This window comes from Ailuropoda melanoleuca, chromosome 10, assembly GCF_002007445.2.
Source record: "Ailuropoda melanoleuca isolate Jingjing chromosome 10, ASM200744v2, whole genome shotgun sequence".
Taxonomy (NCBI): domain Eukaryota; kingdom Metazoa; phylum Chordata; class Mammalia; order Carnivora; family Ursidae; genus Ailuropoda; species Ailuropoda melanoleuca.
The window spans coordinates 70757093-70772042 of record NC_048227.1 but is presented as its reverse complement, the minus strand read 5'-3'; the positions used below and the strand labels follow the sequence as shown (position 1 = coordinate 70772042).

Sequence of the window (14950 nt, the reverse complement as noted above, 5' to 3'; positions counted from 1 at the left end):
CAAACCATCTGCTTCCAAAATAAAACAATGGACAAGGCTAGGATAAACATTCCCATTTCAAAAGGGAAAAAAAAAGAAGAAGGGGTATTGGTCCCAAGTAAATGCAAAACATAGCAGGGAAAATTCTATTAGCTGTGAGGAGCTGAGACTATCTTCTTTGGCTGAATACACTGTCCTCTGGGCCTGGTAGGTTGGTAGCTTCTGGGTGGCAGCCCTGCCCTCTCTACCCAAGGAATTCCCATCAACCCAGGCTTTTGAATCTGTGACTCTGCTGTTATAGTTGTTATTCTTTCATTTCATTCTCTATTTCTCTCAGACAGCGTTGTTTTTACTTGAATGGAATTCTCAAAAACATGACCAGTTCCACATTCCATTCATGATGATCCAAGCCGTTAGACAAGAGGGTCCTCCACAGATCCTTTCCTATAACTACATCTCTATTCCTGCCCTCTGCTGAGGTGGTAGATCGGATCTGCAAGTTTGTCCAGCCACTTTCTTGGCCCTGTCTTCAGGGCGCACTGTCTCGATAGGTGGAGAATTTTCCAAATCATCAAGGGCTGATTCCTTTTGCTTAGCAGTTCACTCCTCAATATCCTCCCTTTCACATTTTATTATAAGCAGCAAGGAAAAATCAGGCTGCACTTTCCACACTTTACTTGGAAATTTCTTTGGCTAGATATCCATGTTCTTCACTTACAAATTCTACCTTCTGTTATTGAAAACAAGTTCGGCTGCTCACAGCTTGAAAGTCAATACTGCAGAGACAAATGTTGATGGCAAAGGAAAGGTTGCTTTGTTCAAGAGGCTGTCAACCTGGAGAGATGGTAGACTGAGGCCCAAAGACCATCTCCCAATTTCCTAGTTAAGAAGCAGGGGGTTTTAAAGGGGAAATTCAGGGTAGTAGATTACATACTTATTGATGGAAAGGGTGGGGAAGTTATGATTATTCATGAGGGAAGCTGGAGCATGTGCTCTGAGCAAACATATATGTAACATTCATCTCATGTTCACTTTGTGGTGGAGACTTAACACCAGATCAAGGCGAAGTTCAGCCTCTGATATGAGGAGGTTCTCTTAGGATGAGGAGAAGAGGCTGTGGCAAGCTCTGAGGGCTGGTATAACCTGGATGGGGTCTTAAGCTTGTTATTTCAGGAAGAAATTGAGAGCCTTGTTTATTCATAGGTTGGAACCATATCAGTTGACCTTGAGTCCAGGCCTCCATGGAGACAGCTAGAGGATTTGTTAGTGGAGTCTGAAAAAACATAATAGCTAACCAGAAGGAAACCATTCTATGAAAAACAAGTTTTAAAGCTTCTGCTAGTTTCAACTTCATTGATCTCATGGCGCATGGTTTCACTGCCACCCAACTGAGGAACACAATTCAGCTGAGTTCTCTGCCACTTTATAACAAAGATCACCCTTGCAGAAACCAATAACATGTTCCCCATTTCCTTCTGAGACCTCACCAGAAGCACATTTACCATTCCTATTTCCAGCAACATTTTGTTTATGTATGTATTTGATGAGTGTATACATATTTTCTAAATTGTCAGAAGCTTTCTTTATAGCCGTCCTTAATTCTTTCTTAAGTCCTTAGCAGAATAGACTTTATCAATATTTCTGCCAATATCCTTTTCAAGGCAATGTAGGGTTTGTTTTTTCTTTATCAAGTGTCTCAAAAATATCAAGTGTCTCCCAATTCCAAAGCCACTTTCACATTCATATATATTTGTTACAGCAGCCCCCATCTCCTCGATATTAGTTTCCCTCGGTACCTGGAATAAAGGGCCACAAACTGGGTGGCTTAAAACAAGAAACATTTACTCTCTCACAGTTCTAGAGGCTCAAAGTTCAAAGTCATGTTGTCAGTAGAGCCATGCCCTCTTTGAAATATGTGGAAATTCTTTCCCAGTTTTTCTTGCTTCTGGTGTTTGTGAGCAATCCTTGCTGTTTGTTGGCTTGTAGATCCATCACTCCAAGCTCTGCCTCCATTATCACATAGCCTTATTTCCCTGTGTGTCTCTGTTTCCGTATCTCTTTTCCTGTCCTTATAAGGACACCAGTCAGATTGGATTAATTAAGGACCCACCCTGCTCCAGTATGACCTCATCCTACCTTAGTTAATTGCGTCTGCAACAATGCTATTTCCAAATAAGATCACATTCTGAGGTATGGCAAGTTAGGACTTCAACGTATCTTTTTGTGAGATATGATTCAAGCCATAACAGTGTTTGTCTAAATTTCTAAATCATATGAGTACTCAATTAAATATGTTTTAAAGATACTCTTCTTATTCCTGCCATCAAATCACTTATATTGACACTGAAACTATACTCCACAATAATCATCTCAAGAAAACATAGAAAATTCGACTTGAAATCAATTAGCAGTAGCAACAGCTTAATGGCAGATAAGAACATTGCATGATATTAACTACTGCGTGTTTAATAGACCAGCACTAACAAACCAGCAGGAAACTGAAATAATTTTTAGTAAAATTCTGCCTTTTTAATTATGGTAAACAAAATAAAATAATTTCCAGAAACAAATTTGTGCTTTAGTTTATTTTTTCAGATTATTAAATTTCTGCCTTTTGTTTTCCCTTTAGAGTCACAAGTTAAAAAGGAAGCAAAACCAGGTAAAAATATTTTTATTCTTAAATAGATACAGAACTGATATTGCCTTCATTTTAGAACTAAAAGAGATTTACCACCCACCTCTGGAGACTTACAGAGTCTCCCAGAGCCTCATTATTTTTCCTTTTCTGTTGCTCTATTTGCTTTTATAGGACTGGATTAGTTGAGAATGGGGATATTCTGTAAGTGAGAACACCTAGAATATGTTTTTAAATGGACCGCAGCAGACACTCTAGGTTTCAGGAGACATCTCTTGGAGTCCTTCAAACCCTACCTAGTGTGATCATATTTAATTTGTAGGCTTATTTCCAATGACATAGTAGAGTTATAAAATCACAGAATCATAGACTACTGGGATTTGAAGAAAAAAAGACAAGAACTTATTAAACACATATTATGAGCTTAGAAATAGCATACAATTTTTATTTCCAACATGTCATTATGAAAGATATGCAACAGGACAATTAGTATCCCTATTTAATGTCTGTGGAAACAGTTCAATAGACTAACTTCAGAAAATAAGTTATTTTTCCAAGATTTTCAAGCTAATAAATGTTGGAGCTAGGATTCTGCCCATGTCTGATTTACTCAAAGCTTCCACTCAGAGGTTGTTCCAGACTAACGATCATTTTATTGAGAGGTAACATTGACCTAAAATCAGGGTGACCTTTCCAAGTTTACATTGCTATTTAGTGTGTAAGTTCTAGCTCTGGTACCAACTAGCTACTGACCTAAGGCAAGTTAAAAAAAACCCTCAGGCTCTATGGAAACAATTTCTTCACTACAAAAATTACACAGCAGTATTCCTCAATATCAACAAATTCAAGAATCCAAGTTTAGATGCTCCTTTAATTCTCACCAAAGCTTACCTAGCAACTGATCATAAGTTTGATTCTAGTTGCTCTTATAAATAATATATTTTTAATGTATCAAGGCTTGTAAATGCCTAAGTATTGTCTTATTTTTTTAATTTTTATTTATTTTTTCATTTTTTTTTTGTTTATTTAAGTAATGTCTACAGCCAACATGAGGCTTGAACTCATGACCCGGAGAGAAAGACTCATACATTCTTTGGACTGAGCCAACCAGACACTCCCTAAGTACTGTCTTATGATTTATTTTCCTGACTGTACTTTTTTTTTTTTTTGCTGCAGATGAATGTTACCAGATGGAAACATTTTGCATTTTCTTATTTTTTTTTTTAAACCGGAAGCCCAAAACCATTTAAAACTTCTAGTTAGGCCTAATGCCATTTAAAACTTTTAGTTATTATTATAAAATACCACAATTTTTGTTGAATTGAGTCTCGTTTTTTTCATACATAAATGTTTCCTTTTGAACTTCATCTGAAAAAACTCAAATACATAGTATATATATTAATTTCATCTTGTCAAAATATCTTGCCAAAATAAATTTTGACAAGAAAATTTTAACTATTTTCAGTAATGTAGATTTGCTATCTATACTTTGGCATTTATGCTTTATTACAGCCTATGCTTTGGAATTATAAGTACCTAAATGTATATAAGAATTCTTGGTATATTGTTTCATGCAATCGAAACTTTTAAGTTTTTCATACAAATTAAAAACATATGAAAATTTAGAAACAGTTTTTCTCCATGGACCATTTGTTGAAATCTGTCGTTATTTTCTGCTTAATAAAGCACTAGCCTATGAAACAGAAAAAAAAAAATCGCCATATGTTAATTTATAAAGCTTCTGAACATCTGAAAAGATTTTTTTTATTATTTTCAGAACAAGACATAGCGAAACCAGAAAAGACTGTTTCTCATGGGAAACCAGGTATTTTGCAGGTGGTATCTGCAGTAACAAATTGTCTCTCCTTGTTCCAGTTTCAGCAGGACGAAGAGCTTAATGTGGAAATCTAAAGTTTTCAGGGATGATTCATGTCTTAAGTCATCCAACTTCTGGAATATCTCCAATTTTAGTCATCTTCACAATGTGTTTTGAACTGAGGACTTGACCTGTCAAGTGTAACTAGACAGCTAGTCTATCCCTTCCCATCAGAGATTTAGCTTAGTACGAAAATCATCTCTGCCAGCACTCAGGTGACTGGGCTCTATGGTTTGTTTTGTTCTGTCCTGTTTGGGGTAAGACATCCTCAGGAAACTTACAATTCAGAATGGCTCATTCAAACATGATCATGTTGGATTCCAAAAATTCCAAGAAAAGGAAATCAACATTTTTCCCTGTTTCCTTTCCTCCTTCCTTCTTCTATCTCTGCCTCATTTTCTTTGGTTTTCATTCCTGGTCATAATTACATTTTGGAGCTAGTAGAGGTAAGCCAGTGTGTTCTGCTCATTAAAAGACATACAGAACTTACCAAAACAAATTTAATTTTTTTTTATTTAAGAATAAAAACTTTCAAGTTTTTATTTACAATAATTAAATATGAGTTTAATTTGGAGGCAGTCCTAAGCCTCCGTTATTCTGTAGAAAAGTGTCCTTCATTCCAGGCTGAATTATTTACCCAAAGTTTTGAATGTGGCTAGGCCAGAATCTTTAATAAGTTAAAAAACATACTTTCTCTAAGCATATCTTCCTAAACACTTCGCTTACACTTTCAAAATGTTTACTTTAGAAAAACTATTTAAAATGGGTTTGAGTCCATTTGATTTCATTTGCTTATGCTTTAAAGTATATGAGACACCAATAGGAATAGAAAAAGTCGACTTGGAATGTGAGGAACCAAGAATAGCTGTCTCCATTGACGTAGAAACTTAGAATTAACTTTCAGAACGTCCTCATCGAATGAATAAAACCCTGTTACTTTCCTGACTGTCCCAAATGTCAGTCATTTTGAGCTGAAATACAGAGAGTGAGAGAGTTTAGTCTCTGAGAGTACAGCAAGCACACTGTCCTCCAGCCACACCTTTCTTTTATTTTAGTGGTAATATTCATACTCTAAATTCTGCTTCCCAGGGAAACTTTCTCATCGACTCATTCCCACTGCTGAATTATTGAAAAGTTTAATTTTACATAGGATCATTGTAATAATCTGTCTACATTGACCCAAATTTCTTTGACCACATCTATAAAAGCATAAAGTACAGAAGACATCCCATAAATGTACCCCTTTTGCCCTTCCCCAGCTTTGTGTCATAAAAAAACTTGGGTCACTAAGCTAATCCTGGGTTCCCAGGAAGGAATCTTGCACAGGAAAAATTTTAAAAGTCACTTCTTCCTGTTCTAATTCAATGATTAAAAAAGGATTCTCGTTTTATAAAACAACCCCTGTGTAGATAAATACAGTGAAAAACAGTGAAGGCCAGGGGTAGAGTATGTACTGGCAGGTCAGGGGACGATTCCAATTAGGAAAACTTCTATGGCAGGATAGCTGCAAATGATGTCTGCAATTGGACACATTTTCTTTGTGCTCCAACCAATATGAATAGAAGATATCACTTGCTGCTTTACCAAAGAAACAGCTCAGTTTTTCTCAGTATTGGTGTTATTTCAAAGAAAATGCAAAATATCAAAGTTGACATATGTCACTGTTTTATACAGATGCATTTAAATTTTCTACTTGTGTTAACATTTTTTCCTATCACAGAAGAAAAAGTTGTCAAGCAGGTGAAAGCTACCACAATAGAAAAAACAGGTAAATAAGACATTTCCTATTTTCCTTCTGTGTATCAGCTTTATGTTATGTGGGTACACACACACAACACACACACACATACATCTTCACTGAAGTGTGTAGAGTTTTAGTGCCATAAATTCTAAGATTGTGTATTCTTGTAAATAATTGAAAGATAGTCAATAAAATGAACAGTGGAATACTAGAGTGATGTAATTTAATTATTTGTGATTGATCTAAACTTACATATAACTCGTAAGGTAATCCAAGTAATACACTGATTATCATATACTGCTAGGTGTTTAATCTTATTTTAAAACCGCCCTTCCCCAAATGTAAAATCACAGGAATCTGAAACTATGAAATCTGCTGTTTATGCATTAGATAGAATAATGACCTTTCACGAGAACTCCACAGACAGTTATGTGGTTGTATGAACATACAGAACATATAATATTAGAACAGTCCATCTCTCAGTATTTTGCATAAGAAGAAAAAAGGAACGGACACACTCTTGCCATCCTGAAGTTCTTTCCTATAGAGATGAATGAATGTCCTATCAACTGACATCCTAAACCACCGAATCTCTTCCATTGAATTCCAAGGTGGAAATTCTACCCACCTGGGCAACTGGCAGTTAATAGAATTAATAAAAAAAATCATTTCAAAGGAAAAACTCTGTGAAGTAATTTCTTCATTTTAACTAAGATAATCATTCTAATCAAGATTTAAATACAGTTTCTCAGAGGAAAATATAATAGAATTCAGGAAAGAACTAATTATTTATAAAATTATAGACTATTAACGCATGAGAAAGAAAGAAACCTTATAAGGTCATTTACACATCACCTCACATGTTCCTTGTACTGTGTTAAAGCCACTGTCAAACTCATAATTTCAGCATTCCTCTAATTTGCACCCTAAGGTGTTAATACGGCCCCCTGAGGATCTCATTTAGTTATATGGGTTTTTGGGGATTATCAAGAAGCTAGCCCAATGTATTTGTGTGCCAAATATGTAGATTGTTTTAAATTTTGCATACCCTTTGTGTGTCATAATTTTTCAGCAAGCAGTATGATTGATATATTTGCTGAGAGTGAAATAATAGTGCTCAGAGAGAATGGAATAAGCTTAATATAAGAAGAGAACCTAAAACTAAGAAGAAATAAATACAGAAGCTAAAGAGTTATGTTTTTCAATGGTTTGCACTCATCAATATGCCATTTACTTTTCTCCATTCCCCCAGTCAAGCCCAAACCAACAAGTAAGAGATGAAAAGAATAAAGTCTGAAAAGCATTGCTTGGCTATTTCAACTTTAACAATTTGCTTGTTTCTTTCTTTAATTGTTAATTTTAGTGTTGCCTTAATCTAAATTACCTGTATAGATGGTAAAATAATGTTTTGCTATAGTTTTGATTTGACATCTTTGCCTTTCACTAATTAATACTTAGCTATAATTATACAGAAGAAATCTTTGTAAGTTGTATCACTATTCCTATTACTAAAAGAGTGAGTCCATGTAGACTAAAAAATACCACTAAGAGGTTAGAGTGAACTGGCAATCTCTCAAATACACATAATGAATAAAAAAGGAAAGTGAAATGATAAACAATTATCAGTGTTAGGAACCACATATTGCTTTTGGTTTGTTTAAGTAGCATTAATTATACTGTAGGTAGACTTTGATAGTTAGAAATCCATGAGATTATAATCATATTGCCATTTGTTCCTTAAACTCGTGGACTTTTCTCATGAGTATGAACTTCAAAGATCTTTCATTTTGCTGCTCAAGAATAATTCAGAGATTACACTGGCAGAGAGTTTAAAGGACTCAAAAAGGCATGAACATGGGCTCATTGTCACACAGGTAGTAAATAAGTCCAAAATTGTGTCCAAATTGTGATATTGGTCCTTGAATGCTGTATTTTTATGAAACACAACTTCAGTGAAAGCATGTTGGTCAAATATTCCTTAGATCCTATATGCAAAATGGATTGACACAGTCCAAAGATGAATTTGGTGAGATAAGTTAGAAGACCAAGTAAGTAGTTTCAGGAGATAAGGTGCAAATGTATGGAACCTAAGAGAATATATTCACATTCTAGAACCTATTGCATGTATTTTGAATATGCATTTTATATTATTATTGTTACTGTAATCCATTATATTTTTGCAGTGCTGTTATTATGCCAGTTTAATAAGTTGAATAATCAGCTTTTCAACTTTATTTTGTTTTGCATGCTTATTTAATATTAACATTTATGCAAACGGAGTTCATGGAACTTTTATTCTTAAATGCTGTCAAGCCCTAATTTACAAATATCCAGTTTAGTCTTGTGACAACATAGGTCCTGCATCTTCCCATCTACTTCACTGTTGGTGCATGATGTGGGGGGGGGAGAATAGTAGTACGCTTAGAATCTCCAAATTCAGGAGTGAGAGAAGAAAAGGACAGGTAAACATCAATAATAGCTCAGGAGGACTAACCCTGAGGATGATGGGAAAGAACTAATACTTGGCAGTGTTTGGCTCTATTTCCAACTATTCTCAACTCCATTCAAGTATCCTACCCTATAATGGCTTCATTTGAAATTCCACTTTTGACAAAAGAGAGAGCTCTCCTATTATTTTTATTTGAAATATTTTTTGGAGGGCTAAGAGGAATATCAGTTACACATTTGATTCCGTTTGTCGTGTCCTAGATCAGTTGAGATTCATCTGTGAGAGTTCTAACTGGACCTGGAAAGAGAGGGTGGTCCAGGAAAATGAAAATACAAAATGTGATACTTTCTGATATAGGGCAGGACCAGGTTAAATTTTCAACAAGAAACTAGTGTCCAGCACAAATTGCTTCTGACCTGGCAGCAAAGGAACTAGAAAGAGTCAGAGGGGTAAAAAGGGGTGCTTGTAAAACGCCAAAGGCAAATGTCGTCTGCTTTAAAGTATCCCAAGGGATGACTCTACCTTCAGCAGAGAAAAAAAATCCTCTTTTTATTCTCCTCTTTGTCATATCCTATCCTCTTCTTTTTATGCCACATGGCCCCAAGAGGGCTAGTACCTTTGTACTATCTTACAGGATGCCCTGAGAATGAACCTGACCTTGCTTATAATGCGTTTCTATGGCAATGTGCTTTCTGTGTTCCAACATGCAAATGACTTTGAGGGCATGCTTCCCACATAAACTGAGGATCACCTGCAAACACATAAATAAGAAATGCTTGCTACACAAACAATCCACAGATGGCCAATTAATTTTAATTTCTCTTTTTAGAAAAAGCTGAACACCAAGAAAAAGAATCTCCATCTATAAAAACAGGTGCATTTACATTCTGTCTTAATTCACTCTTTTTATTAAATTAAAAATTAAAACAAAGCATATAAGTGCTTTTCAACTTATTTCCTAGTACTGTTTAGTCTTGTGGTTTTCTAGTAAAATCTAGTTTATCTGACAAAAGGTTATGTTACTGTTGACAATCATAGGTTTTGCTAAGTATTATAACCAATATGTATAGGATTGCCAAACATGCTATTATAATACAGCAGTACAGGGTTTTTTTGTTTCAAGTTTTTATTTAAATTCTAGTTAGTAAACATATAGTGTAATGTAGGTTTCAAGAGTAGAATTCAGTGATTCATCACTTATATACAACACCCAGTGCTCATCACAAGAGCCCTCCTTAATACTCATCACCCATTTAGCCTATAACCCCACCCACCTCCCTGCCAGCAACCCTTAGTTTGTTCTCTATAGTTAAGAGCCTCTTAAGGTTATAATACAGCAGTATTAACAAAATAGTATTGCTTTCATGATTAATAAGCCCCTTTCACTGTTGTCAATATTAATGTTATTTGTCAAGGATTAAGTTGATTCACTGTAGTATTGTAAAATATCTTGCCATATTACACAAATTGCATTTTACTGAAAACTATGAATTTCAACTTGATATCTCTTCTTAAATATAAAATATAAAAATGTTAGCTTAATTCTTTTAAAAATACAATTCGATTTTTAAAAAATATACTTGACATAGTTCAAACACTATAGCATATACTATAGGAGGCTGTGAAAATATTCCTCCTTCCCTTCTCTTTTTCCCTATTCTACCAGTTCCCATTCCCAAAATACCCAATACGTAATTATTGTTATTTCTTATTGTCTCATTCTAGCAATATATATACATAGCACATATACATATATATACATGTATACATACATATATACAAATAAATATAAATAAATCCCCACTTTTATTTATTTACACAAACCATGACATACTATAAATTACCCTTTCCCTGGACTTTTCTATTTAAGAATGTGTTTTGAAAATTGTTTAATCTCAGCACATGAAGAATTTCCACATTAATAGTATTATATTGTATAGTTGTACAGACTACTTCAATCTCTGACTGGCATGCTTAAGTTGTCTAATAAGCTTTCTGTAATGATATTCAAAACTAAATATATCTACCAATCTAGTTTTGTGAATTTATCTTTGGAGTAAAATTTCTTAAGGTAAAATTTTTTAGTGAAATGTTATATCCAATGTAATTTGTATAAATATTTCTAGTTGTTCTCGAAGTTGATTAATTTATATTGCCACTGTTAATGATTTTGAATTAGTTGACCCAGTTTTGAATGATTTGAATTCTTCATAAACTTGACCATATATTGTCATTTTTTATGAATAAATGGGTCTTTAGGTGTATGACTACGTAATTAATGTTTTTGTTAATAATTTCGGAAGACAAAGAATATCAGAGAAAGAGATCATGTACTTAGATAGTATAGTTTTGTGCTTTTCACCTACCACTCATTTATTCTTCCTGAGATTTTATTTTATTTTTTAAATTTTTTTAAAGATTTTTATTTATTTATTTGAGAGAAAGCACAAGCAGGGGGAGTGGCGGACAGAGGGAGAGGGAGAAGCAGACTGCCCACTGAGCAGGGATTGAGATGTGGGACTCCATCCCAGGACTCTGGGATCATGACCTGAGCCAAAGGCAGATGCTTAACTGACTGAGCCACCCAGGTGCCCCAAATATTTTTTTAAAGATATATTTTATTTGAGAGAGAGAGAGAGTGTGCTCTCTCTCACAAGCACGGGGAGGGGCAGAGGGGAAGGGAGAAAGCAGATTCCCCGCTGAGTGCAGCGCCAGATCTCAGGACCCCGTGATCATGACCTGAACCCCAAACCAAGAGTCAGATGCCTAACCTACTGGGCCACCCAGGTGCCCTCATTCTTCCTGAGAGTTTATAAAATCAACTTCTTCATTTAAAATGCTGAGTTGGGAGACCAAATAGTTAATATTAAAATGTATTCAGAAAGGATGATGGCAGAATATGCATTTTATGCTATTCAGAAACAGTAAGGCTTTCAAATTATTGTGAGCATTCATATTACATTAAATCAAAGATAAGGTTTCATAGGGATAAAGAGACCAAGAAGATTCTATATTTGAAAGCTTTATCATTTCTTCTATAGGGAATTCATTAGGAATATAACTTTAAAATTATTCAAAATGCATTTTCTATTGCTCATTTTAATATGTTTAGCCTATTCCTATTTTAACTAAAATGGACAGAAATAGGAATATAAAGGACTATAGGTAGAAAATGATCTCTGGTTTTCTTTTCTTCTTTACTTTTTAGACAAGCCTAAACCAACTTCAAGTGAGTATACCACTTTAAAATTTTAAGAATTTGCTATTTAATTACTTTAATTTTATAATCTCTTTGCATTGTATCTGCAGCCAAAAAAGAGACAGTATGTTTATTCACGCAATAGCCAGTATGCCATCACCTGTGTAAAGGATTCTGATTGATAAGGAATATTGAGTATTGTATTCATTAATCCTTGAACATCTCTTTATTGAGCACCTATGAGAGATATTACACTGTACCAGGATATGTGAGGGAACTCCAAAAATGTTTCCTGTTTTCATGCCTGTGTAATTAATACATTTACCAAGATAACTCATGCCTGTGTGGAAAAAAGTGGTTTCATCTCTCTTTTATGTACTTCCCATTTGTTTGTTAGGATGTATTGAGTAAACACAGTATGGAGACTCCTCTAATAGTCACTGCTGGGTTAAGAAAAATTTAGAAAACATAATACCTGCCTCCAATTATTGAATCTTAGCACATTAGACTTTTATTATCTTACTTTTTCAAAACCTGAAGGTAAGTTGTTTTTAGCATTTCAGAATCTCTGTTTTATTTTGACATTCCAAGCAGCAATACAAATGCAACAATTTTTGAAAATTTATGAAGTTTTATGTAATTTCATAAAAACAAAATTATCTAATACTGTTAAATTATGACCCAGATTTAACCTGGGGTAAAAGTATGTGCATTTCAAACAAAAGTGCATCTAAAGGTTGTATCTAAAGTTTTTAAATGCCATGGAATAACCTGGTTCCTTAAGAGTATCATGACAGATTCTTTACAAATGCAGCTACAATTTTCTTCAAATTGAATTTGATGTTAAAATATTAAATGTTGCCTTTGGGTTGGAGAATATCTCTAGTACATTTAGTTTTTATTATTGCTACAGATATGAAGAGTATTGCGAAAATTAAGTGTTGAAAGTCAAAACTACAATGCTGATATGAAGTATCACCATAATCACTTGTAAATACTGTTTTGTTTATGAAATGTTATTCATTTTTCATCTTCATTATTATGAAATATTTTAATCAATTTTTCTGAATTTTGAATATAGCTTCTAGAGAGTTATAGAAGACTGATAATTAAATGGATCAGGTTTATAAAAATGTTCTCACTTGAACTGAACAGTGAGGAAAAATATATTTTTAAAAACCTGCCATGTTATATTTTAAAATATTATTGGTGTATGCGTTAACTAAAAGAACAAAAAAAGAGGGTGGTTTTGTATTACCATAGACTAAAGATAAGTAGCATTTTATATCATGTCTCACTACTCTGACAGTAGTCACTTGTGAGTTGAATTTATTTCTGTGATATTTTTCAACCTCATCCCACAACCCGACCCACTGCATTTAGTATAACATCTTATACATGAAGTTGTTTAATAAATATTCAGTGAATGAATGCATGCATGCATATATGAAGATCAAGTTAAAAGTTTGTGAAGCAGAGATTTATAATTTGCAATTTGTAATTAAGAAAACCAACCGAAGGACTTCAACTCAATTAATTCTACTGTACAGGCATAGAATATTTTAGATTGGTTTATAGAGCGGTTCTAATTTCAAAATAGATTTCTAGTTACAGTTTTCAGAGATATTGGTTACTAGTGTGTTTCTTTGCCATTTTGAGCATATGTGTTTATTGCCATTACTAGTGGAATTTAACAGGAAATACCTGGAGATAAAGCTCAATTGTCTTTTACTGAAATGCACAACTATTCTTTCCTTTTCTTTTTCTACTATGTTCTTTTTTTTTTTCCTAAAGAGGAAACATCAGAAGTCACAGAATCAGGTAAATATTTACTTTCCCAAAGGTGGTAACACAGATCTGTGGAAACAGATCTGTATGTAAATTTGAGTCTCTATCTAGCTGTGTAACTTTGGGAAAATCCCTTAACCAGCTCAGATTGCCGGTTTCCTCATCTGTAGGACAGACAAAATGACTTCCCAAAAGGCTCGTTATGAGTATTAAATAAGATAGCATACGCTCACGTTTCCACTATATACGTGGTTGTCACTCATTACGTATTGGTTTTCTTCTCCCTCTTGTCTGATAACTACAGTTAAAGAAATCGTCAATCAACTGCAACTGTTTTGAAAAGCATGTGTTCGCTTTTCACTTGGAGATATTTTACGACTGCCATTGTTTTGATTCGAGTTCACTTATTAAGCATCCATAGCACCAGTTCAATTCTCATATCCTAAAGATAACAATGGAAAATTTGGGTGTTTGTCCTGTTGTTACTAGTTTACACTTAACAAATGCATGGCCTCCTCTAGCTTTCCTTCAAAGTGCATAAAAACAAAGACAAAAAGTAAAGGGGAGGGGGCTCTGACATCCATGTAACTGGGTATAAGCCAAATAACCAAGCATAACAAAAATACGTGTGTTCTCACACACAGGAGCTTCCTTCACATCTTGAAAATGCAGAGCCCTGACCCCCTCCACTTATGGGATTAAGTCCCACCTCCAACTGTTTACTTCAAGATTGAGGAAGAAAGTCATGTTTTTAAACTGATGATTTCTTGTTGTTATATTTCCTCCCCTAGGGAAGAAGAAAATTGAAAAATCTGAAAAAGAAAGTAAAGGTAAGGATGACACTTACAGACATGTACACCAAATTAACAGTAAAAATGCAGAAATAAAAAATACATAATTATACAAATTACATCATTTAAAAACAACTCTGGAAAATGTGGATAGAGATTTTAAAGCACGCATCAGAATTGCAGTTCACTGTGGGATTTTCCTTGCAAGAGTGTAGCTATCCCTTATTGTTAGATATCTAGAGAAAATAGAAATGTAGATTCTGCTCTTTCTAAATTAACAACATAGAATTCTTTTCATATAATGCCTAAATTGTGAATATTGACTACACAAAATTTAATTCCAAACCTTAGGAAAACCTATGAATTAATGGTATGTGACTCAAAATTACCTTTTTTTCCTCTACAGAAAAAACAGAAATGAAACATCTTAAAGAAGAAAAAGGTAATTTTTTAAAAGATGGAAAAGCATAATGCAAAGCCCTGAAGCCAAAC

The 14950-nt window shown here is 34.1% G+C and overlaps 1 protein-coding gene across 1 annotated transcript in view; it reads left to right on the top strand.

The window, feature by feature from the left end:
- The window catches only part of TRDN (triadin), a 379865-nt gene that overhangs the window by 326541 nt on the left and 38374 nt on the right, over positions 1-14950 (top strand). Inside the window, exons 27-36 of the mRNA XM_034669079.1 lie at positions 2609-2638; positions 3977-4003; positions 4392-4439; positions 6211-6258; positions 7484-7501; positions 9510-9554; positions 11889-11909; positions 13674-13700; positions 14459-14497; positions 14865-14900. Of these exons, the coding sequence (XP_034524970.1) occupies positions 2609-2638; positions 3977-4003; positions 4392-4439; positions 6211-6258; positions 7484-7501; positions 9510-9554; positions 11889-11909; positions 13674-13700; positions 14459-14497; positions 14865-14900 (339 nt within the window). The remainder of the gene's footprint in view (positions 1-2608; positions 2639-3976; positions 4004-4391; positions 4440-6210; positions 6259-7483; positions 7502-9509; positions 9555-11888; positions 11910-13673; positions 13701-14458; positions 14498-14864; positions 14901-14950) is intronic.